Source organism: Alligator sinensis, unplaced genomic scaffold (genome assembly GCF_000455745.1).
Source record: "Alligator sinensis unplaced genomic scaffold, ASM45574v1 scaffold600_1, whole genome shotgun sequence".
NCBI classification, from domain to species: domain Eukaryota; kingdom Metazoa; phylum Chordata; order Crocodylia; family Alligatoridae; genus Alligator; species Alligator sinensis.
Genome location: NW_005841859.1, coordinates 5,077,803 through 5,102,197, shown reverse-complemented (window position 1 = coordinate 5,102,197; position 24,395 = coordinate 5,077,803). Strand labels below are relative to the sequence as shown.

The following is a 24,395-nucleotide window of genomic DNA, read 5'->3' as shown; positions in this document are numbered from 1 at the left end:
AGGCAGCAGACAAGAGGAAGTACTGAGGGGGTCTGGGTCAGGAGAAATCACAAAATTAGTTCTTTTAAAAATAAGGTAAGTAAAACATGTTTCCAGGAAATTTAATGTATTGCATTTCAGTAGTAAAGAACCATTTAAAATGACTTTCCCCTGAAATGTCTTTAGCCCTGCTAATACATGTGGATATAAATTCTAAGTGAAAATATACTATTTAAAAACAAATTTGTTTTTACTGTCCAAGATAAATTAAATGCAAACAGTAAAGATTATTGTGGAGATTATGGAATATGTCTTTATCATTTGTATGGCTATTATGGATACTTGTTTACTTGCATGAATTGTTCTGTGGAAACAAATCAAAAGCGGCTGTTACAAGGATCAAGCAGGAAATGAAAAACTGACCAGAGATAAGACACCTGCGGACAAACAGCTTCATGGGAGTTCAAGAAACAGTAGTTGGACTGTTAATTGGAATGATGCTATTCCCAAATAGAAGTAGTTAGCTATTCCCAAGTGTCAGGCAAAGTTACAGAGCTGCTTTGGCAAGTCAAAGGCCTAATATCAAAAGGGTACTCAACAGTTAAAAATTGTCTCTCCAGAGAGAGGAAGGGGGAGCGATTTGTCAGGGCTGCTCTGGAGAGCTGCTGAGAGACCCAGACACTACAGCAGAAGACAGTTTCTCCCAGCACAGGGGGCACATCTGTTAAGATGAGTTTACTGAAACCAACAAGGAATAATTATGGTTCTGAGATTTTAATAAGTTTGACCCCTCCTCTGATGCCATATGCCTTTTGATGGTTGATATGTTTGTTGTGAAGCAGTTGTTCTGAATCAATTTAATCAGCAGCTGGGCACAGGCTTCAAGAGGGAAGTTGCTTGCAAATGCCGAGCACAGTTGAACCAGTGGAGTTCTCAAGTCTGGAAGCAAGGATTTTATAAGCCAGCAATCCAGCCAAAAAGGAGAGCTGAAGATATTGAAATCTGCCACCTTTCATCGCCTTACATTCTGGAGGGTAAAAGGCTTGGCTCAGATTTTAACCGAAGAGAGGAGGACGTAGCTTAGTGATCCAGGCTGAAGTAGAGAGAACTTGGACTTCCACTTAGGGAAAAACAAAGCACCCAGAGCATAGAGGAGAGGTCATAGGGACAGTTTGCCCTTGGTCTGTAACAAACATAATTGGAGAAAATTAAACCTAATTTTAATAACGTAGTTGGTGAAGGTGATGGGGAGACAGGCAAAGAAACCACTTTAAAAGGACATTGGATCAAACCATCATTTGGTATAGTCCACTGATTGGGAAGGCGCTACGCAACTAGCCTAGTTACTCTCAACTGGGGTGCCACAAGACCCTTTTAGGGGTGCCGTGGCATGGTGCTGCCACCAAAGAAGCCAGGTGAACTGTCCCACACACCTGTTTCCAGGAGGAGCATGGGAGGGCCAAACCAGGAAGGGCTGCAACAAGAGCAGGTGCACATGCCTGCTTTAGGCTTATCAGATAACCCTAACGAAGGCAGGAGGGCATGCTCCTACTGGAGGCACTGGCTGTGCATGAAGCATGTGGGGCAGTTTCACTTGGCTGTGGTGATGGCAGCAACAGCACTCTGGTTGAGAACTGCTGAGGTAAGCTGAAAGCAGTGCAACATTGTTCTCAACCAGGGCACTGCCAAATTAAAATAAGTTGTGGAGGTGTGCCCTGGGTCTAGAACAGCTGAGAAACAGTGGTCTAGCCCATTCATTTTAGACGCACAGTTTCTCTTCAAAAGTCACATCACTCTACTTTGGCCTTTATTCTTGCCCCTCATTTGTTTCCATCCTGGTCGAAGTAGCTGCTGTCTTAAGAATTGCTGAAGCCAAAAAATCAGTGCTTTATACCATCCAAAAGCTATGCGGCCCTGAGTCATTCCAATGGTAGAAAGCAATCTGTTTTTAAAATCAGCAGTGTCAGTCTACTAAAATGCATAATTGAACTCAGTAGGAAAGAAGAAGTTTAGCAAGATGATGACACATTAAATACAGCAGTCCCTCGAGTCCTTATACAGAGCAGCCTCAGACTTTGTACACTAATGCAAGCATGAGGGGAGTTTTATCCAGTGACAAGGGTTAGGTGCTAGCCACAGACCAGTGCCCAGGATAGAAGTATGTATTAATTCACCTGTGCATCCATTCCTTTCTTCCTGTGTCTGCGATGAGTTACAGAGCTAGAATATATGTGAGGAACAGATGTTGCTGAAGAATGTGGAATGAAACCCAGGCCCCAATGAAATTAATAGAAAAATGCCCGTTGACTTTCATAGGGTTAGGATTTAACCCATGGACTCAGGACCAGTCCTTGCCATGCTGATGAGGCAGCGGCTGCATGTTTTTCCCTTCCACAATGTCCTTGCTGTCATGTGTACAAAGCAGCCACTAGAAGTTTCTTCTTTGCCACCATCTTTGACCATATCACCAACTCTTTGAACTCCTCCATAGACACAAGCAGTGTGTATTCTTATTATCACTTTCAAGTCCTGTATACGCAAGCTCCTAGCTTACCATTTCTGATCATACCTCTGCCTCCAGCCTACTTGTTGGATCTCTTATTATTATGGCTTCTTTTACTCCACCCTACCCATGATGTCAGCTCTCTCTTATGCCTGTACTTTCTTCCTTCCTTCCACCTGCTCAAAGACTGCCCAGATGCTCTGCAGCCACAGCCCTCACCATCTACAAATCTTTCCTGAAGATCCAGTTCAATCTATGATGCTTGCAAGTAATTAGCTAAGTAATCTAATTATTTCATTTATTTCATGAGTGATTCACTTCTTCCATCCATAATGCCTGCAAGAAACTTGCTAATTAAGTCTACTTCCTTTTTCTGTATATTTATCTAATTAGAAACAAAATCATTGCTTCATTGCTTTGCATTGGTATTGGAGTTTCTGTGCAATCTAGTGAAACTAGATCTCCGTCATCTTGCTGATATCACCATTTTCTTCCACATTTACCTTCCCCCATTATCTTATTAATCTCATTGTTGCATCTTTTCAGAAGCGAGGCCCTCTCTTTTGCAACTGGTTTCAAATGAACAGATCCCTGGCTGAATCCCCCCCATTGACATTAATGAGGCATCATTAGTGGATGTAGGAGATCACACATTGAACTGGCTGCAGTATTCCAGGGTGGTCATTTGGAAGCAATTTGTGACAGGATTAATGACTTCTGTCTGTAGGAGGTGGCTCCTATCATAATTTTGGGAACCATTTAAAATAGCAGATGATAACACAAAGTGTGACTACTGAATGTCATCATCTCAGTATATTACACATACCATGTTGCTGAGTTTTCAACTCTGTTACTCAGTAAAGGTTTCCCGTAAGATAAATGTGTTAAAGTTCATCTCTGTTTCCTCATGTTGTCACTAACTATTGCAGATTATGTTATCATCACTCTAAATAGAGAACTTCACAGATATCTGTGTTATAGTGGCTTTATTTCAGAGGCTCTCACTTAGGGTGCTGTGGCACCCTATGTTACCTTGAAATCCTTTCAAGGGTGATGCAGGATGCCACACAATAGCACTGTAAGGTGTGCAAACATGATTCATGTGATAAACCCAGTGATTTCAAGTAAGGATCCATCATGTCAAACACATTTGGACCTCTTGTGATTGTTCTGAGTTCTTGGTAATAGAGGAATTGCTCTATTATTTTTCTGTAATTAAAAATGAGTGAAAAATAAGAGCTGGCATTTTCCAAAGGGTTCCTTGAGTGTAATGAGGGATGCCTTGAGTCTAACAAGGTTGAGAACCACTACTTTATTTTAATGGAAAAGTAAAAAATGTTAGAGGTTGCTCTGTTAATGAGGGGAGGTAGATTCTATTTATTGATTAGTTGAATAATTGATGATTCTTAAATTTTCTGTATTGTCAGGAGGTAAAATATATAAAAGGACCAAATTTTCCCTCCTGCATCAAAGCAGGCAAAACTTCCTTGTGGCCACTGGTTCTATCTTGCTATGAGTCCCCATTTTTGCAAATTGCAGTTCACATGTTTAGCTCTACACACCTGAGTAGTCCCACAGAAGAAAATAAGATCATGCAGGTACATAGAGTAATGCATGTATGTTTGCAGGATTTCTCACCTAAATTCCATGGCATGCATTTATACTAGGGCTGTCAACTTCCATTAATGCGGATTAACATCTTAATTGGTTCTTGGGTTAATTTTTTTAACGCTTTAATTGTGCACATGGTTCTGGAGCTCGTGCCTGGGCTCCACTCTGCTGCCATCACTGCCACTTCCAAGCCACACAGTGGGGAAGTGGTGGCAGTACAGAGGACCACAGAGCAACCCAGGCATGGGCTCCAGGCAGCTGCAGCAGGAAGGCAAGCAGGCAGTGGGGGAGAGGGTGCATGTGCACAGACACAAGCAGTGGCAGTATGCATGTGGCCAGGAATGCAGCCCAGCAGTGTGTAGAGCAGTGACCAGCAAGTAAGTCTGTGGAGGGGAAGGGGCAGGGGGAGAGGGGAGAGGCAGAGGGGGCAGATCATGGGACAGAGCCATGGCAGGAGTGGCATGACTTCCTGCTGCTGCGCGCGCCCCTGATAGAGGCATGGGAGGAACGTACCCTCTGGATTGTGCGTGGGGTGGAGGTGAGCTGCCTGCTATGGGCTGGGGCTCTGCACCCTGCTGCTTTTGCCCCAGGAGCTGCATGCTGGCCATGCCACTCGTACCCTGCATGCCTGGTGGCGGGAGGCATAACATCATGTCACGCAGCTCCCGGGGCAAAGGCAGCAGAGCCCCAGACCACAGCAGGCAGCCTGCCTCCACCCCACGCACAAATCCTGGGGACACATGACTCCCCTGGAGTGCACACAGTGGCAGGAAGCCATGCCTCCCCCACACCCCTGGATGAACCGCCTGTGGTTCCATCCCATGACCTGCCCTAGCCCCGGGGCTGCACTGACCCTAGCCCATGCCCCTGCCCTACTCCCTCCCTCACCATGGGGGCCTCAGTCTGGCCCCCCATCCCTTCCTCTCCACAGATTTACATGCTAGACACTGCTCTACGCACCACTGGGTTGCATTCCTGTAGGGTTACCATATTTCCTGTTTCAAAAAAGAGGACACCTGTGAGTGGGGGTAATATGGGGGGGGGCAGTGATATGCCCGTGCCCTGCCCTACCCCCACTCCCAAGCCACAGCGCTCCCAGCCCTGCTGCTGACCCACAGTACCCTGCATCCTGCCAAGGCATGCAAGGACTCCCTTCCCTGGGCTCCAAACCCCAACATACACCACAGCCCCCCACACCTTCACAAATTCCCCCACACACACACATCCCACCCCCACCCCCCAACCATACAAAATAGCTGCATCATTTTGAGTTTTTCTGTGTGTAATTTTTATTTTTTTAGCTGTGTGATTAAAATCATGATTAATTGCAACTGATTTTTTTAATCACACAACCAAATGCAATCACATTTTTTAATTGTTTGACAGTCCCAGTTTATACTGGTGGTTTGTTTCTTAACAGTGGCTTCTGAAACAACCTTTATGTTTGATTAAGTGGATGTATCAAGATTTTAATTTGATACCAGACCTATGAAGATTATTGCATACCATGTAAATGTTCATCAGTTATAATTAGTATTTGCTAGACATTGTGGCAGCATCCCAATAATTAGTAAAGGCTCCAGTCTGTTCTCTAAGCAGCAGTATTTGAATCCCAGTATTCCCTAAGAGCCTTGAATTTGGGTAGGGAAGAGAGGCCAACATTAATGAAGCAAATTCTTTGGTTATTTTTCTGGGCCAGATGGGGAAAGACTATTACCTAGGGATGATTCTGAAAACATTATTATAGGAGTTAGTAATTTGTTAGAAAGATTGCAAGGGAACCATCTATGAATAGTTGTGGTTGTCTCTGTAGTTTTCCCAGAAAAGCTCTTTCAGTAAGATATAAGTGATGAAGCATGAAGAAATAAAATCACAAGTTGAACATAAAACTTTCTTGATGTTCATTTTGGTATGTTAATAAGGAGGGCCTTGCCAGGTAATGTCAGTAAAGATCATACCTTTTTTTTTTTACTTTACTTTATTTTTCTTCAGTTCAGCTTATGATACCAAAACAAGACAGAAGGTGGCAGTAAAAAAGCTTTCAAGACCTTTTCAATCACTTATTCATGCCAGAAGGACATACCGGGAGCTGAGATTGCTTAAGCACATGAAACATGAAAATGTAAGTGAAGAACTTCTACTTTCCATTTTGCTTCCCTAATCCAAGTTTCTTTCCCAGGTTTACTTTAGCTTCATTCTTATCAGCAGAGTGTAGATGAGTGTTTATTTCTTATACCTGACACCTTTGCTTTTCCAGGTATTGATCCTAAATTCATTGAAATCATTGGAAAGACTCCGATTGGCCAGAAAAAATTTAGAACTGCTCCTTAATAATCCAGCAATTTCACAGTATTATTGGATTTTTAAGACCCTCTGATCGCTTATGAAATACAAATCAAGGGGTCATACACATCACTAACAAGAATATGTTACACCAAAGAGCAGCGCTGTGTAAAGTGTCAATCACTAATAAAGAATATTTGAGGAGCTTTGTCAATTTTAGATTTGGTTGAAATATTAAGCTCAAATTCTGTTCTCAGTTACTCTTGTTTAGTTCTCATTGATGATAATGGGAGTATACTATACTCATCTGAACACAGTTTGTCCCTTAATGTGGCTGAAAGACTAGGATTTGAGGCTTCGATTCAGGAACGAATTTAGGCATATTCACATCTTCAAGCACAATTTCATCAATATTAGTGGGGCTACCCATATGCTTAAAAATAGTTTACTGAATTGGAGCCTGAATGCAGAAAATCTATTAAAATGGAATCAAATTCAGTTTATAAGAATCAGTTATATAAAACAAAGAAGGGTTGTTATGGCAGATTGAAAAATGGACTGGAGGAACATAGTTAAAATAATTTCAACAAACGTGGAACAAGAAAACAGGAAGAACCTAGGTTGATTCTAAGTGGGGGAAGGAGGGTGATTTAATTAGAGCACCTCTTGGAAGCCGCTCTAATTAAAGCGCCTGCAGCATCACGTGTATTCGGTATCCTGCACTTCAAAATGGTGGCGGGGGTGCTTTAACTACAGCTTGTTTGATGAGCTGCCATTTTGAAGCATGCGGATGCTGAATACGTGTGACATTGAGGCTGCTGGAGAGTGCTGTTTAGATTAATCCTCCAACACGTTCTAATTAGAACACATCAGAGCAGGTATCAGACACGTGTATAGGTGCCCTTAGTTCTGTTTTTATTAGGTCATGTAATATTGTCAATCTCAGAAGGAATTTCTCTTCAGATGTCAAAAAGTTTTAATCCAGATTCATCCAGTTTTGTTGGTTTTGTAAGGTTTTAGAGAGAAACCATGATATAATTTGACCTGTGTTGTTCTAGAAATTCTAAGAGCGATTAGTGTAAGTAGTGTATTATCTCATGTATTTCTGAAAATAAAAAAGAAATCCACTCTTCTGTTTCAGGTTATAGGATTACTAGATGTTTTTACACCTGCAACGTCAATAGAAAATTTTAATGAAGTGTAAGTAAAATTTAGCATGAAGGTGATTATTTTGTCAGCAATTAAGGTAAATACAATTCATTTGGGGTCACTTCAGTGTTAATCTGTGTCTGTCCAGGCTACCACAGGGCCTCCTGAGACACATATTTTGGTGCCCCAAATCCCCATTTTCCCTCTGTGGGGCATCTTGTTAGCTGGATTATATCTCCCATAATTTATCATGGTCTCTTCTCTGATTGAATCTCTACTGTGCATTGTGAAGAAAAACATAAAAATCTGGACTGAAAGAGTTTTTCTTATCTTTGAAGATATCAAAATGGCTAATTGTGGGGAAATAAATATTAGTACATGGAGAAGGAAACTACATGAGTGTGAAGTTAGTTTTACATTTTTTTAAAATGGGTTTACCTACCTCTAAATAAATTATTTTATTTTTACAGGTATCTTGTGACAAATTTAATGGGTGCTGATCTGAATAACATAGTAAAGTGCCAGAAGCTAACAGATGACCACATTCAGTTTCTTATATACCAGTTACTTAGAGGTCTTAAGGTATAAATTGTATGATTACATTTTTTTAAACCTAGAAACTAAAATGTGATAATGAATATTTGATTGCAGTGACGATATTTAAATTATTTTGACTATATGTTTTAAGAGGTGATGAGGCAAATCTTCAGAATATCTTTGATGCCTTACTTTTTAAAACAATAATCCTTTTAGAATTTACTAAATTACTTATGAAACTACAAACCAGACTGTAGTCCCTCTGTGAATATTTGTGCATACATGCTTAATTTAAGTCACATAGGTAGTCCTAAAAGATATTTTCATGTGTAATATTAAGAATCTCAATAAGTAGTTGCAGGATATGAACCCCTGACCATGGTGCCCATATATAGAGTATTATTTAAAGAAGTACTTTTTATGTGGCTGTGTGAACTGACAAGTGTTCTGACACTTGTGAACTCATGTGCACGGCATTTCCCCCACAAGAGAAAGTAGTGACCAGTATGAGGACTTGGTATTCATGAGAGAGTGAGGAGCTTGTGGCAAGTAACATATGTACACACTTTGAAAAAAGTGAACAAGTTTGAATACTTGAGGCCCTGAACCTGGAGGTAGTTTCAGATAGGGGGCAAGGGTGATGATTCAGTGAGGTTCTGTGTAGAAATTTGCCTTTATGGAGTCAGTCTCAGGATTGGGGCACTAAATTGTTAAAGTTAAATTTTATCCTAGATAGTTTCACTCTTACAGTCAAATGGTTGTTTATTAGTTAATATAATGGAGGGAGCTGTGATTAGCTGACTTGAAAGGAGGCTGGAGCTCTTTGTTTTTAAATTCCAACTTGTGAAACAGACTTGTGATGCAGTCCTAGGCAAGTCTTTTAGTGAATTAGCCTGTCTTATTTGTGCAAGTAGTTTATTTGGTTTTAATTTATTTATTGATGCCAATAAGGGTTGTCAAATTGACTCCTTAACTTTTTTGCCTTAGTTTATTTAAAACTAAGCACCTGAGTTCAGTACCTAAGAGGAGATGGGTTGAACTTATTTATCCAGTTTGCAAAGGCTTTGAAAGGGAAATTGTGCTGTATAAGTGCCAACTATTATTTAAGACCTGCAGCCCCAGACAGAAAATTAGTTTTCAATCATACATTCAGGTGTTCTTCAGTGCTCTTGAATACTGAGATTACCAAATTACTTTCCTCTTTCCATTTTCTGGAGTAGCAGTTCTGTTGTCTCATTAACTTAAGAACTTTGATAATGGATTCTTAAATGGAAATGTTCTCTTAAAATAGTCCTTGAGATTTCAGTTCATTTAACCAGTATCCTGCTAGTGTTGGCTGTAAAGAGTATAGCTGATGAGATATATTCTTGGGTGGTACTTGAGTCTGGGGCACCTGTGCTTTTGGGAAAAACATAAGACCTTTAGAAGATGAGAGACTGAGGCTTCCTGGAGAGACTTCTGGACTAAGTCCAGGAGCACTTAAGAATGACCAGGATTATTCTAGTAAAATAGCTTTCATTGGAGAATGTCAGTGTGCTGAAACTTACACTTTGCACAGAAGCATACTCATTTGAACAAAACTTTCAAGAGGAACGACTTGCCAAAACCAGAAAAGGACAGATGTTCCCCAACTTAGGATAGCAAATGGCCTAGTGGTTAGGGCACTGTTTCTAGTCAAACCCAGAAAGAATGAAGACTTAACTTCAGTCTCCCGCATCTCAAGAGAGTACCCAATCCCCCGCTCCCCCCTCCTCCCTCTCTGGGTATTAGTTACTCTGAGTTAGGGCTCTCTCAATGTCTTCCACTGAAGACGTCCTGCTTTGTATCACTAATTGAATAGGCATTTGATCAGAAGAAAAAAAGCACCGTATAGCACCCTGGTTAGGGAGTTCACCTGAGTTTTTAAAAACGCAGGTTCAAGTTCCTGATCTGACCCAGAAGAAGTAGGGTCTTGAATTTTAAGCTACTTACAGATGTGGTGAAAGAAAACAAACAAAGATGCTTTACTTTAAGCTTGGCATGTCGCTGCACCAAGCGCAGCACATGCCCAGAAGAGGCATCACATTAGTTGGACCCAGTTCACCGAACCTCTGTATAGATCAGATGCTTCAGCTGGGCTTTTTGGTGCTTTTATCTAATCACTTGAATCAGCTATTAGATAAAAACACCAAAAAGCCCCACTGAAGTGCCTGATCTATACAGATGGTACAGACAGGTTGAACTAACACGCTGCCTTTTCTGGTAATGCACTCCTTTTGTTTTGTTTTTTCATATCTATGAGCACCCTTAGTCTTCTACATCCCAGATGAGTGGGCTTGCCACAAAGCTGTGGGCTGTTCGGGGATGGGAGTTTCTTTATTGTCTTGATCGAAAAAGTGAAAATTTCTAAAATCTCAAAACACCTCACAGGATGGGAAAACAATTTCCTGTCTAGTCATAGTGAACACATCCAGTCATAGTGTTAAAATGTGCATATGAATTCCTGCTTGTAGTGAACCAGTCCATCCTTCCCAATATAACCACATGTCTTCTGCAAAAGGACTGATTGAGGTAACTGATTTGCCTTGGGCTGGTATGAAGCCACTGATTTTTGTAAGTCTATGAGATCAAAATAGAGGGCCAAATTAGTAGGGAATGAATGCCTTTTTATCCAATACCATATAATAGTCAGAATGACTTCTTTTGATATGAGAGTTAGCATTACAACTCTCAGGCTGTAAGCACTGCTTTTGATTATATAATTTTAGTTTTCATGGATACCTTTCCTGAAGTGTTTACATTTGACAGATGGAAAGCAGTTATATTACAAATGAGTCACTCATTTGTGCTACCTATGTTATGTTTGTACTAGGTCAGGCAGCATTTCTGTCCATTCACCTACTAAATCTTTATAAAAACATCAAATAGTGAAGAAAAAAGAGTAAATAAAGAACTTCTACCTCTTTCCACTTGCCTCTACCCTCAAATTCTTACCATCTCCTTTTTACTTTGTTCCACAGTATATTCATTCAGCTGGAATCATTCACAGGGTAAGTTCACTAACTGTATTTACCTGAATCCAGCATGACTTCAAATTTAAGATCCCACCTCAAATTAAATTCTATACATGGAAAATATTAGATTTTGGAGAGATGTCTTAAATGTCTCCCTCCCCACTGAAACAGCAGGGAAATCAGTGGCATAAGTAGAAAAGGGCGGGGAGAGACGGGCAGCCTGATTCTGGTCCTTTGTTCACCCCTGGTGACTGCCCCCCCCCGCCCCCTCCCCTAACCACTTGACCCCCGCCCAGGGCCTGTGCCCTAGTCACTTGCCCCCATGCCTCCCCTCTAGGTCTGCATCACCCCATGCCTCTGTGTCTGGTTTGCACCACCGTGTGCCCCAGCACTGGATCAATGCCACCCTGTGCCTCTGCATTGGGTCCCATGCCTCCATATTGGGTCCCACACCACCCCATGCCTCTGCACCAAGTCCCATGCCACTCTGTACTGGGTTCTTCACTGCTCTGTGCCTTGCTGAGTGGATTCCTGCCATGTCTTTATGGCAAGTACTGCATTTTTATTTGATACTCTATTCTAATATGAGGCTTTGTTCTCCCCATTTTGAATGGGCAAAAGCCTTGCCTTGGAATCAAATAAATACGGTACTGCAAAACATTGCAGCATGCACTTTTCAGTATCAGAGTTGCTGTGGCAACCTTGTTACAATTCTGTTTTAACTTTATGAAGTGTGCCTGACCTATCTATGTGTTTGTTCTGATGTAGGACTTGAAACCCAGTAACCTAGCTGTAAATGAAGACTGTGAATTAAGGGTAGGATTCATGCTATTATGATTAAGATTCTTGTAATAATCCTGAAGCTAGCATTTCTCTGAGCAGGCATTAGTCGCCATTCTTACTCTCACGTTTATTTAATCTACTTATTACTGTTGCTCTGCTGGCATAGAAAAATAAATCGCATTAATACTGTTACTTAACCAATGTTATAAATTACCATTTCATTTATAGAAGGTCTGCAAAATGCTTACTCTGTATAAATCATGCTAACACTTAAAAGCAGGCCATAGAAGGCATTTAGATTAATAGTTTATCTGATAGATGCTTCCAAATGTCAACCTTTGCTCAAGGGGTGGTGCCAAGGCTCCAGGATTTAGCTCAAGATGCCTAAATGAAGCATCAGACCAGCATATATGGCAGCTTGTGTACATCTACAGGACATTAGCTTTTAAAAGTTGTTTCATAATGATTAAACTGAACTAGTATATAAATGACTGTTTTGATAATCTGGACGCCTGCCCAAGATGTTAAAAAACCATGAGATTTTTTTAAAAATAAATTCTGAGCAGGGCCATTTGCCTTCTGGTTTCTGAGTATTTGCCTGGCATTTTTAAGTTGTTCTCCATAATCATGAGGGACAGAACATGTTATTTTTAATTGGCAATAAGATTATAATGTAATCACTTTATTCCATCACTGTGGGGACTTAAGAAAAATATCAAGTATCATGAGACTAGCAATAAAGTCATAATGCATGGCAAAATTGAATTATCAGTACTGTACAGTTAACCTTCAGGGCCAATTCTAACATAAGCTGAAGTACTGCAGCTAGTTCCTGTGGATGCTAAACTAAATTTCATAACCAGCCTATTTACATTTTCATGCCTAGATTTTGACACTCGTTTTGCAGGAATTATGGGACAGCTTGTCATGGTCATTTATTTATTAAAAGTATAGTATATGCTTTCATACTATAAGGTGTTAGTGAAGATTCTAAATCTTATTTTCTGGAGTCTATATCCTCCCTCCCATCTTACATTAGGGTATGCTCCATTTTTTTATTAGGTGTCAAAATGTTCTGACAAAAAGCAGATTGAGGTAGTTCTTCAGGGAAAAACTAGAAATTAAATGGAGACAAAACACGGAAAATAAAATGTATACTACATAACTGAGAAGGAAGTGTTCACTTGAAAAGGAAAATGCAGCCTGCTGTAATTCCTTTTCTTGTACTCGTATTGAAATTCCAAGATCTTAATCTGATGATCTTTGCTTCAAATGCTGTATTTTCATTATTTTATATTTATCTAGAAAAAATATAAAAAGGTTACTTTGAAAGAATAGATGTAAATATTAACATCTAGTAATTATTAATCATGTGTAATAAAATCTGTTAAAATGTTAAGACCTAACATAACATTCAAACTGGGTTATAATTAGGGATTTTTGAGGAATATCTCAGGAATTCTTCATGCTCCCATTGGCACAGAGAAGACTTGCCATCAGCTCAATAAGAACAGGATTAAATTTCCATGTTAAGAGTGGCTTGACTGACTCTTAGTTTCCATCTTTCATGAAGAGATGCTGGGTACCAAAGACACTTTTGGCACTGGATAGTATTTCCACTAGAATGGTACAGTTTTGCAGAAATGGCTTTTATATATTTTAAGCTGCTGATTAACCCAAATAGAGAAATAAATACCAGAAGGCTAAGAAATGCATTAAAAAAAAACTTGCAATTATTTTTTATCAGACATAAACCTACCAAAACAAAGGACATTCACTGGGAAATATTTTGCCAGCCAGCATATGTGTGATGTAATTTAAGACGACTCCTCTTTTCATTTCAATGGGGGAAGTTGTACTGAAAAGCAGATGGCATATTGTGAGCCAGTAATTTAAACTTTTTTGTTATGTAGTATATATGCGCTTCTCAGTAGCATCGGGGTGGTAAATGATGGAATATAGGAACCATGCCACACACAGCAGACTTTTTTAGGTCTAATACTAGTTAGTTTATTGTTCTCTAATATTTGAAGGAAACAGAACTACAGACAACAATCAGAGTTGGTAGAAGATACTGTAGTTCCTCAGTCACAGACGAACCTTGATTCTTGGACTGAGTTCCACTGAGCTTAATGGGCTCTGTATAAGTCTATCCTTAAGGCCCAGATTTTTAAGGTTTAAGACATCAAAGTCACACTTAAAGGATTAAGCAAGTTAGTGACTTTGAAAATTGGTCCTTGGTTTTTCTTGTTAAATGCGTGAGGTCCAGAGAAAAGCCAGGCTGGCCATGGACTGTTCTGGGTTGAATTCCTGGCAAACTGAGGTTCTTAGACTGCTGGAGAATGCCAGAAATAAAAAATGGCACAAACCAACTACAATATTAAAATTAATAAGAAATTATGTGTTTATTCTGTAGATTTTAGACTTTGGTTTAGCCCGACAAACCGATGATGAAATGACTGGATATGTAGCAACAAGATGGTACAGAGCTCCAGAAATTATGTTAAACTGGATGCACTATAATCAAACAGGTAAAGTAAAAGTAGATTTTGCAGGGGGTTTTTTTACCTACAGATATATTTAGAAAGGGAAAAGCAACTACTGTCTTTGACAATCTGGGTGGTGTTTATCATGCAAATTGTTCTCCTTATTTTTGACAGTTGACATTTGGTCAGTTGGATGCATCATGGCAGAGCTATTGAAAGGAAAAGCCCTTTTTCCAGGAAATGACTGTATCCTTAATATAAAATGCAATGACATGAAATGCAAATGCACTCAGTTCTTTTTCTTTTTCTTATTACAGAAAAGTTATCATAGCAACATTTACCAGGTAGCAAACTTCCAATACAGCAAACAATGTTTTTTTAATTATTAAGTTCACTGCAGATGACACCTAAACATAAGAACCATCAAAAGAAAAATAAGGGGAACAGCTTTTCCTAGATCTAGATAAGCTATATGCAATCTTTTTTCTCTGTCTGGTATTTAACTAGTGACCCAGGTAAAAAAAAAAAAAAAATTCTGATTTCTTCCATTAGTGCAGCTTCTCAAAAACAATGTGCATTTATTTAAATTAAATTAGTATGTATATCATTTACTGTTGTGAAACTGGTGGCTTTTGTACATTTTCTGCATACAACAGAAAGTAGTGAGACTATTACAGTCTATGCTGTAGCACTGATGGGCTCTACTCAAGCCTGTTTCTTGAGTGACTGGAATAGTTTCATAGTTTCATAGTTGATAGGGTCAGAAGGGACCTGAGCAGATCATCAAGTCTGACCCCCTGCCATGGCAGAAAACTATGCTGGGGTCAAATGACCCTGGCAAGGTGTTCATCCAGCCTCCTCTTAAAGCCCCCCAGGGTAGGAGCCAGCACCACTTCTCTTGGAAGTTGGTTCCAGATCCTAGCCACCCTGACAGTGATCCCCCCTCATCCTTCTCTTGTGGAGGCTGAACAGGTTCAGGTCCCGTAGCCTCTCCTCGTAGGGCCTGCCCTGCTGACTGCTGATCATGCAGGTGGCCTTCCTCTGGACCCTCTTGATGTTGTCCACATCCCTCCTGAAGTGCGGCGCCCAGAACTGGACGCAGTACTCCAACTGCGGCCTGACCAACCAGTGTCGCATAGAGGGGGAGAATCACCTTGGACCTGCTTGAGATGCATCAGTGGATGCATGACAAGGTACGGTTGGCCTTCCTGACTGCGTCCCCACACTGTCGGCCCATGTTCATTTTGGCATCAATAATGACTCCAAGATCCTTTTCTGCCTCTGCACTGATGAGAAGGGAGTTCCCCAGCCTGTAGGTATGCTGCTGGTTCTTCCCCCCAGGTGCAGCACCTTGCACTTGTCAGTGTTGAAACCCATCCTGTTCTCTTCCGCCCACCCCTGTAACCTGTCTAGGTCCGATTGCAGCCTATTCCTCCCTTCTAGTGTGCCCACTTCTCCCCACATCTTAGTGTCATCCACGAATTTGAACAGAGTGCTTTTTACTCCCCCGTCTAAGTTGCTGATGAAGATGTTGAACAGTGCAGGCTTGAGGACTGAGCCCTGGGGAACCCCACTACCCACATCCCTCCAGGCTGAATAAGACCCGTCCACCACTGCTCTCTGGGTGCGGCCCTCCAGTCAATTTGCGACCCATCTGATTGTGTAGCCATCAACACCAAAGTCACCTAATTTCTTAATGAGAGTGGGGTGAGAGACAGTGTCCAAGGCCTTCCTAAAGTCCAGAAAGACTACGTCCACTGCTACATCTGCGTCTAAGGATTTTGTGACCTGGTCATAGAAGGCCACTAGGTTGGTCTGACAGGACCTGCCTCTAATGAACCCATGTTGGTTGCCCCTAAGCATAATCTCCCCTGCTGGCCCCTCGCGGACATGCACCAGGATAATTCTCTCAAAAAGCTTACCCAGGATCAAGGTAAGACTGACTGGCCTATAGTTTCCTAATGCAAAAAAGACAGTTGTTGAGTAAAATAGAATAATAATAGGAAATGCAAAGGAAGTAAAAATGGAGACACAAGAGAATGAAAGATGAGGAAATGATTACTGCAAGAGATCAGAAAACCTTTTTATATGAAAAACAGGAGCATGGTATACATCTTATTTTGTTGTATTTCATGTTGACCAATGCTGCTGCTGAAGTTGACATTACCAAGTGCAATAAGGACATGGCATATCAGAAAAACAACTAAGACAGCTGGCATTTAACAGATCATATCTTGCCTTTGACCTTGCAATAGATTTTAAACCAGGTAGGCTCTATTGTTACAAAGGACATCATGGCAACCCTCAAGTTCCTTCACATTCCTTGTTTCAGATTAGTTGATTAGTTTGTGTATTATTTTTTAATTTTTATTTACTTATTATTCAGCTGATGTGATCTGGTACAGTTCCACTGATTGAATCGGAGCTATAGTGTTCATTTTAGACCATCTGCACAGGACTTTATGGTTCATTTACACACTAAAGGTTTGGTTAATGCTTACTTTTATTATCTTTCGGGGAGTTTTCTTGAACACATATAGATATTGATCAACTAAAGAGAATAATGGAAGTTGTGGGCACACCCAGTTCTGAACTTCTCAAGAAAATATCATCAGAACATGTAAGTTGACAGTTGTGTATATAAACTGATTTAATAATTTGCTGGTCAGTAGTAACTGGTGTAGTAGGACATTGGTATTATTTCACTGATTTTTCTGAATTGATAGGCTAAGTACAAACAGTCAAAAAGCCTGAGACTGAATTGATTTATTCTTCACACGTTAGTCTAAGCTGCATAGATTGAACTGATAAGCAAGTGAAGACATTTACTTTTGATTCCAGAAATGCAGCCACGTGCCTGCAGTGGCTGAGGCCGGGAGGGTGGGGGGTGGCACTAGAGCATGCCTCCCTGCACCACTGAAGCAGACAGCTTGGGCCAAGAGGGAGGTTAATAGGGGAGGTGCAAAGCATCCTGGGATGCTGGGGGACTGTGAGTTAACTTGAATCTGGAGGGGATTTAGGAGAGAAATTCAATAAACTGATTTAACCTAAATCAGTTAAGTCTAATACTACATCCATCCAGGTTTATCTTAAACCAGTTTCAGCCATTCTGAAAGTGGTTCATGTGCACTGAACTTCTGTTGTGTTACAGATTTGAACCAATTTCTGATCTCTTATACTGGTTTATGCGTAATTATTCTCCCTAGCCATAGTGAGCAATATGTTGTCTTTTTGAAGTCTTGGCTGGTTGTGCTTTAGTAGCACCATTCAGCAAGTACAATAGAGTGAAATCTTTAAAATTGCCTGCAAGATTTAAGAAGCTTCAATTTCCAATGAAACTAAGCCTCTTACTCATTTAGATGTTTTTGACAATGTTGATTTTAATTTTTCACTTTGGAATTTGGAAACTGAATATGTAAGAATGTAACTCAAAGTTTTGCACCCAGTTCTGGTAATCCTTGATTTTTCTACTGTGCTTTAAAGTTAATGTTTGGCCAAGAGAATTATGTTATCATTAGAGGCTGCTTGCAGATATTAAAAAAAAAAAAAAAGGGCTTTACTGGAGGAAGCTGCATTTTGCTTCTACCAGGCTCCATAGCATCTGTATAGATTGGGAGCTTCAGCGGGGCTTTTTGGCACTGTTATCTAAAGCTGATTTAATCAGCTATTAGATAAAGCACCAAAAAGCTCCACTAAAGCACCAGATCTATACTGACATTGGGCAAGCCAGGTCCAACTAATACACCGCCTCTTCCAGGCATGCACTGGGCTTGGTGCAGGAGTGCACCGAGCTTAAAGTGGCACTTTTGTTTTAATGTCTGCAAGCAGCCAGAGTGGTTTTTGTTACATTCTTGCATCATAAATATTTGTGATAAATCTAAAGAAAATACTGAATCCCAGAACCACCATGTTCTTCATTGGAGCTTACCATCTGGATCTCAGTTTTGCTAAATACTTTAATGAAATCTATTTTCACCTTAAGAAGCACGTGACTAAATAAATAATTTTATAATATAATTATGTATAAGTTGAATGACTGGGGCAACCTATTAAGACAGATGTTTCTTATCCAATAACCTGTCTTTCTAAAATCTGTAATTCCATCTAGAAGCAGCAGTTATATCGTAAAAGTTGATGAGTAGCTATGTACCCTCATTGGAAGTAGAAGATATCACTTATCTCTCCCTTGGAAATACCCATTCTCTGCCCACATTCTTTTCCCTTCTGTCTTGTAACTTCTGCTTGTTCTAAATGTTACTTGTATCCTTGTCTTGAAGAAGAATAATTTTGCATTCTCTGCTACACTCTTTTCAACACACAGTCAAAGCTTTAATGAAGAATCCAACCTTACTTTAATTGATAAGCAGTGGATTAAAGAACAGGAAATTCAGAGGGCCTTTTGTATAAGCCAGATGTTTCAGAACAGATTTCTGAGTTAGCTTGCAGATATGATGTCTCAATATAGGCATGATTTCACTTTGGGCATTTCCAGATTCAGACTTTTATAAATTTTCTGTGGAGATTACAAGGGCAGAGAAAAAGGTTGGTGAATAAACAAGATTTAGTCAACATGGTATCGAATGTTCGCTAGAGGTCTCCTGAAAATAAAGCAGAGCTGATGCCCAATTGTAGATAGACTCTTCAAGTGCAGAATCAAAATGTGAATAAGTCAGCAAAGACCTTGATTATGAAACATATGCTAGTCTATTTGTCCTAAGAAAAAGCAATTGCCCATAGTTTACATGCAGAAATGTGTGACAGACATGTCTTGCTATGCAGTTTGTAAACCCGCAAGGTCTGATAATGTAAAGCAATGATTCTCAGCATCCTGGGGTACCATTAGATCCTATTAAGGTGCCACATAGTATTAGCAATGTTAGGTGTGAAAACTCGTACACATGATTCTCAAGATAAGCCTACAGATTTCAAATAATAACGAACATTCGATACCATGTTGACTAAATAAGAATCCGTCGTATCATGAACATTTCTGGCTTGTTGTGGTCTTTCTGAGTTTTTCTGCAGCAGAAGAATTGCTCTGTTATTTTTCTGTAGTCATGAGGGATTAAAGCTAAGAGCAGGCTATAACAGGGAACCAAGGGCTCCTGTTACTTTAAGGGAGAAACCACAGCAGGTATGTCCCCAGCTAGGGGAAGACAGCTGATTCTGGACTAACTGCAGGGGAGTAGGCAGCCAGGGACCTATAGGCTGCAAGTGACCTACAGCAGCTTGGCCAAAGAAACAGCAGTAGGCTTCTCTAAAGGCTGAGAGTTTGTACTGATGCAGTAGGGACCTGTTGGTTATGGAACAACTGAGGAGACTGAACGATGATCCTGATGGCTACAGAGAGTAGATTCATAGATTCATAGATGTTAGGGTCGGAAGGGACCTCAATAGATCATCGAGTCCGACCCCCTCCATAGGCAGAAAAGAGTGCTGGGTCTAGATGACCCCAGCTAGATGCCTATCTAACCTCCTCTTGAAGACCCCCAGGGTAGGGGAGAGCACCACCTCCCTTGGGAGCCCATTCCAGACCTTGGCCACTCTAACTGTGAAGAAGTTCTTCCTAATGTCCAGTATAAATCTGCTCTCTGCTAGCTTATGGCCATTATTTCTTGTAACCCCCAGGGGTGCCTTGGTGAGTAAAGCCTCACCAATTCCCTTCTGTGCCCCCATGATGAACTTATAGGCAGCCACAAGGTCGCCTCTCAACCTTCTCTTGCGGAGGCTGAAGAGGTCTAGGTGCCCTAGTCTCTCCTCATAGGGCTTGGCCTGCAAGCCCTTAACCATACGAGTGGCCCTTCTCTGGACCCTCTCCAGGTTATCCACATCCCTCTTGAAGTGCAGCGCCCAAAATTGCACGCAGTACTCCAACTGCGGTCTGACCAGCGCCCGATAGAGGGTAAGTGTCACCTCCTTGGTTCTGTTCATCATGCATAATAAGAAGGGACAAATGCCTGTCTCCTGTAGATGCCTTATGTGCAAGAAAAAGAGTGGTCCTCTGAGCAGACCCTAATCCTTTAAAAAAGCTATTTTCATTAGTAGAAGGATTGCAGGTCCCAGCACCTTGATTGCTGTGAGTTGGGCAGATGCTCTTTACCTGCCTAAGAATGGGGGCACATGGAGGCTACACAGGATTGAGGCTCTGCCTCTTCGAGACCTCTTGATTCAGGATTTTATCCTGGTTTGTCTACTATTTGACAGAGGTAAGTGAAACAGCTCTCATTTTAGAAGAAAATCACTTTAAACCCTCTTGTTTATAAGCCTGGATTTATAAGAACCTCTAAACTTTTAAAGATGATTGGCTGCATCTAGACCCGTGCACAGAATGAATTCATATGTACAGGGGCTTCCATGAGAGAGAAATTTAACAGATAGAGATTTTTGTTTTCCAGAGTTGCCCTACTTTCTATTGGGCAAAAACATAATATGTTTATATGCTTTAATTTGTTCCCAGGCTAGAAAGTACATTGAATCTCTACCATATATGCCTCAGCAGGATTTGAAAGCAGTATTTCGTGGTGCCAACCCATTAGGTAAGAATCTCAGACTGATCCATTTTAGTTCCATCAGTAGCATTTCAATTCAGGTTTTACTGTTCTATATACTAGGCCGTGTTGGAGAATAACAAGAAATGCTGACCTAACCTTTTCAATATCAGACCACTAATTTCCCTTCATGAAGCTTATTCCAAGCTTTTTTCTGGTAGGAAGATAGTGCCAAGTGGATTGCAGTCTGTACGGAGAGGGCAAAAGGATGTTTTCAGAAACTGAAGGCCAGTTAAATGTTGCATGAATACATAGATAGAAATTAAACTGATTTTAGTGCAGAAAAAAGTAGATCAACCTAACAGAAGTATTATGGAAATCATATTTCATTTATTTAAAGTGTCACACTATTTTTAGGTCAATGTGATTAATAGTAAAAATCTTAGTTTAAAATCAATCCTATGGACAGCACCCATCACCTCTTATTTAATTGAGGCTCCCTTTTAAATATGATCCATTCTTTGAAACAAGTTGTACAACTATTGAGATTAACAGAATCATTTTTTTTAATCTTATTTTATTTTATTTCTTTATTTTTACAGTGGGTTGACTCACAGAAGGAATAAAAGCCAAAGTGGCAGTTTGTCCACTCCTACATAGAAAAGCTTTTGAGCATTAGTATTTTCATCTAAATGTGAAGATATACTACAGTCCAGTAGATTATTATTGGTGTGATGTCTATTGAGATCTCATAATTTTGTATTTAAAAACTAATTGCCATTCTCTGATATAATTTATCTTCTAATTAATTTGTAGCATATGAATCAATATTGTACTACTTGGGGGCCAAGAAGTACATTTAAGCAACAGATAGTATGATTTGAGAGAGATGCTTGCAAGAATTCTAATCAATACATGAAAGAGGAACAATCTAACAAATTAACCGTGATAAAGCTTTATATACTGTAATAGATATTATACTACTTGCAATCCTCCAGATCTCCTTCATTGTAATATTGTACAGTTTAGTATAAATTTAAAGTGAACATATTCATTCACATGCTTTACATAAAGCATAGAACTGTTCATATACTTTAATTCTAAGCGCATGCGTAAGTGTTCATAGGATAAGGCCTTTAGAAGCCCAGATCAGTGACTAGATACGTCTAAATCAGTTGGGTGTATAGTGACCTTAAAAGACCCATTATAATTTGTGTCTTGCACTAAAAGAGGACTCAAAACTCTATTTAGAATGTACATCTTCACAGGCCATGTGCTGTCTCATGGCTTTGCAATGCTCTGGGGTTCTGCCAGTAATGTTGAATGATCTTGGAAAGAATAATGAGGAATGATACTGCATGTATGAACTGACACAGTATGTGTGGGATATCTTATAATCTGCTTTCCTCTAAAATCATTTTCCTATATCTTGTACTAATTATTGATAACAATGTAAAAGATGATTCTCAGGGGACATATGTATCTATCACTCTGCCAGATCTCTTACTGCTCGACATTTTCTTCTGCTAGTTAAAGGGTTCTAAATTTAACTTGAGTTTCTGTTTTGCCCTAGCTGTAGATCTTCTTGAGAAGATGCTTATATTAGACAGTGATAAAAGGATAACTGCCTCAGAAGCTCTTGCACATGCCTACTTTGTACAGTATCATGATCCTGATGACGAGCCTGAGGCTGAGCTATATGACGAGTCAATAGAGAATAAAGAACGAACCATAGAAGAGTGGAAAGGTAAGGTGGAATTGTGCGTGGCAGTTCATGTGTATGGAAAAAAATGACTTTGCTTAAAGAGAACTTTTTTTGTTTGTTCTCACTGAAAGAATGTCAAGCCAGGCTGAAACTTCAGGATAATTTCATAGACATTAGGCCCGGAAGGGACCTCATAAGATCATAAGGTCCAGCCCCTGCCCAAGGGGCAGGAAGTCAGCTAGGGTCAAAGGATCCCAGCAAGATAAGCATCCAAATGTTTCTTAAAAGTGTCCAGAGTAGGTGCTTGCACCACCTCTGGGGGTAGTCTGTTTTAGGCCTTGGGGGCTCAGACAGTAAAGAAGTTTTTCCTCATGTCCAGGCTAAAACGGTCTTGCAGGAGTTTGTGACTGTTGGACCTTGTCATCCCTTAGGGTGCTGTGGTGAACAGGTGTTCCCCCTGTTGACAGGGGTGAATTATAGGCTGCCACCAAGTCACCCCTGAGCCTGTGTTTCTCCAGGCTGAAGAGTCCCATAGCTCGCAGCCTGTCTTCATGATGCCTGCTCTCTTGCCCTCTGATCATTCACATGGCTGTCCTCCGGACTCTTTCAAGCTTCTCCATGTCCTTCCTAAGCCCAGAATTGGATGCAGTACTCCAGCTGCAGCCTAACCAAGGCCAAGTACACCGGGAGGATGACATCCTGGGTCTTGCTCAAGATGCATCAGTAGATGCAAGTCAGAGTTGTGTTCTCTTTGCCAGCTGTAGTATGACATTGGTGGCTCACATTCATGACCCCCAAGTCTCTTTCAGTCATGGTGCTAGCGAGCGTAAAATTGCCGAGCCTATAAGTGTGATGCGGGGTTTTCTTCCCCGAGGTGGAGCACCTTGCATTTCTCTGTATTGAATGCCATCAGGTTTTCATCCGCCCACCTTGCTAGCCTGTCAAGGTCGGCCTGGATCACAGCCTATCCTCAGGTGTAGACACTTCCCCAAAGTTTGGTGTCATGAGCAAACTTAGCCAGTCCACTTCCGACACCAGTGTCCAGATTGTTTATGAAGACATTAAAGAGTACAGGTCTGAGAACGGAGTCTTGGGGGATGCCACTAGTCACAGAGTGCCATAATAAGCCAAATTTCTGTGTGTGTTTTATTGTGGACTTTTTTCCCTATGGTTCTAGCCCCTCTATCATCATATCAGTGGATTTTTCACAACGTGCACACACAAACAGCTCCAGCTGAAGGGCAGGGGGGCAAGTAATTCTATAAAGGTCAGGTACACTCTTACATTTTCAACCTCAGTGGGGCAGATCCTCTGCTGGAGTAATGGATCTATGCCACTTTACACCAACTGAAGTTATGACCTCAGTCTCTCTTCTGCAGTAACAGCAAATGTATCCCCATGTGACTGTTAGCTGTCTCCTGTATGAACACTCACAATAAATCATACCTATAAAGTAAATAATAAAAATAAATTATGCCTGTAAAATGTGCACCTAGGATAAAATTGACGCCTCTGTAAAGGGAATCAACTTGTGGTTTAGGCATTACTTAAAGGCATTATATATTGTGCGTTAGTCTCTCTCTCTCAAGCCCAGTGCTTTTCCAAATTGTGTGCCACAATTAGATAGCTTGTAGACATCTGACCCAAATTGTGCATGGCTGACTACTATGACTACTAAAAGGCCTGTGGTGGTTCCCATTTGCCACATACACACATGTGGGGAAGGGGAGACAGAGCAGTGCACGAGAAGATCATAGAATCATAGAAGTAAGGTTGGAAGGGACCTTGTAGATCTTCAGGTCCGACCCCCTGCCTGGGCAGGAAGAAAACTGGGCTCAAGTGACCCCAGCCAGGTAGGCATCAAGCCATTTCTTAAAG

At 40.7% G+C, this 24,395-nt stretch overlaps 1 protein-coding gene across 1 annotated transcript in view; it reads left to right on the top strand.

Moving 5' to 3' along the window:
* The first annotated feature begins 6,090 nt into the window (after positions 1–6,090).
* The window catches only part of MAPK11 (mitogen-activated protein kinase 11), a 30,013-nt gene continuing 11,708 nt past the window's right edge, over positions 6,091–24,395 (top strand). The window contains exons 1-10 of the mRNA XM_025215477.1: positions 6,091–6,215; positions 7,518–7,576; positions 7,996–8,107; positions 11,062–11,091; positions 11,824–11,871; positions 14,255–14,369; positions 14,499–14,570; positions 16,865–16,944; positions 20,782–20,860; positions 22,392–22,559. Of these exons, the coding sequence (XP_025071262.1) occupies positions 6,201–6,215; positions 7,518–7,576; positions 7,996–8,107; positions 11,062–11,091; positions 11,824–11,871; positions 14,255–14,369; positions 14,499–14,570; positions 16,865–16,944; positions 20,782–20,860; positions 22,392–22,559 (778 nt within the window). The 5' untranslated portion in view covers positions 6,091–6,200. The remainder of the gene's footprint in view (positions 6,216–7,517; positions 7,577–7,995; positions 8,108–11,061; positions 11,092–11,823; positions 11,872–14,254; positions 14,370–14,498; positions 14,571–16,864; positions 16,945–20,781; positions 20,861–22,391; positions 22,560–24,395) is intronic.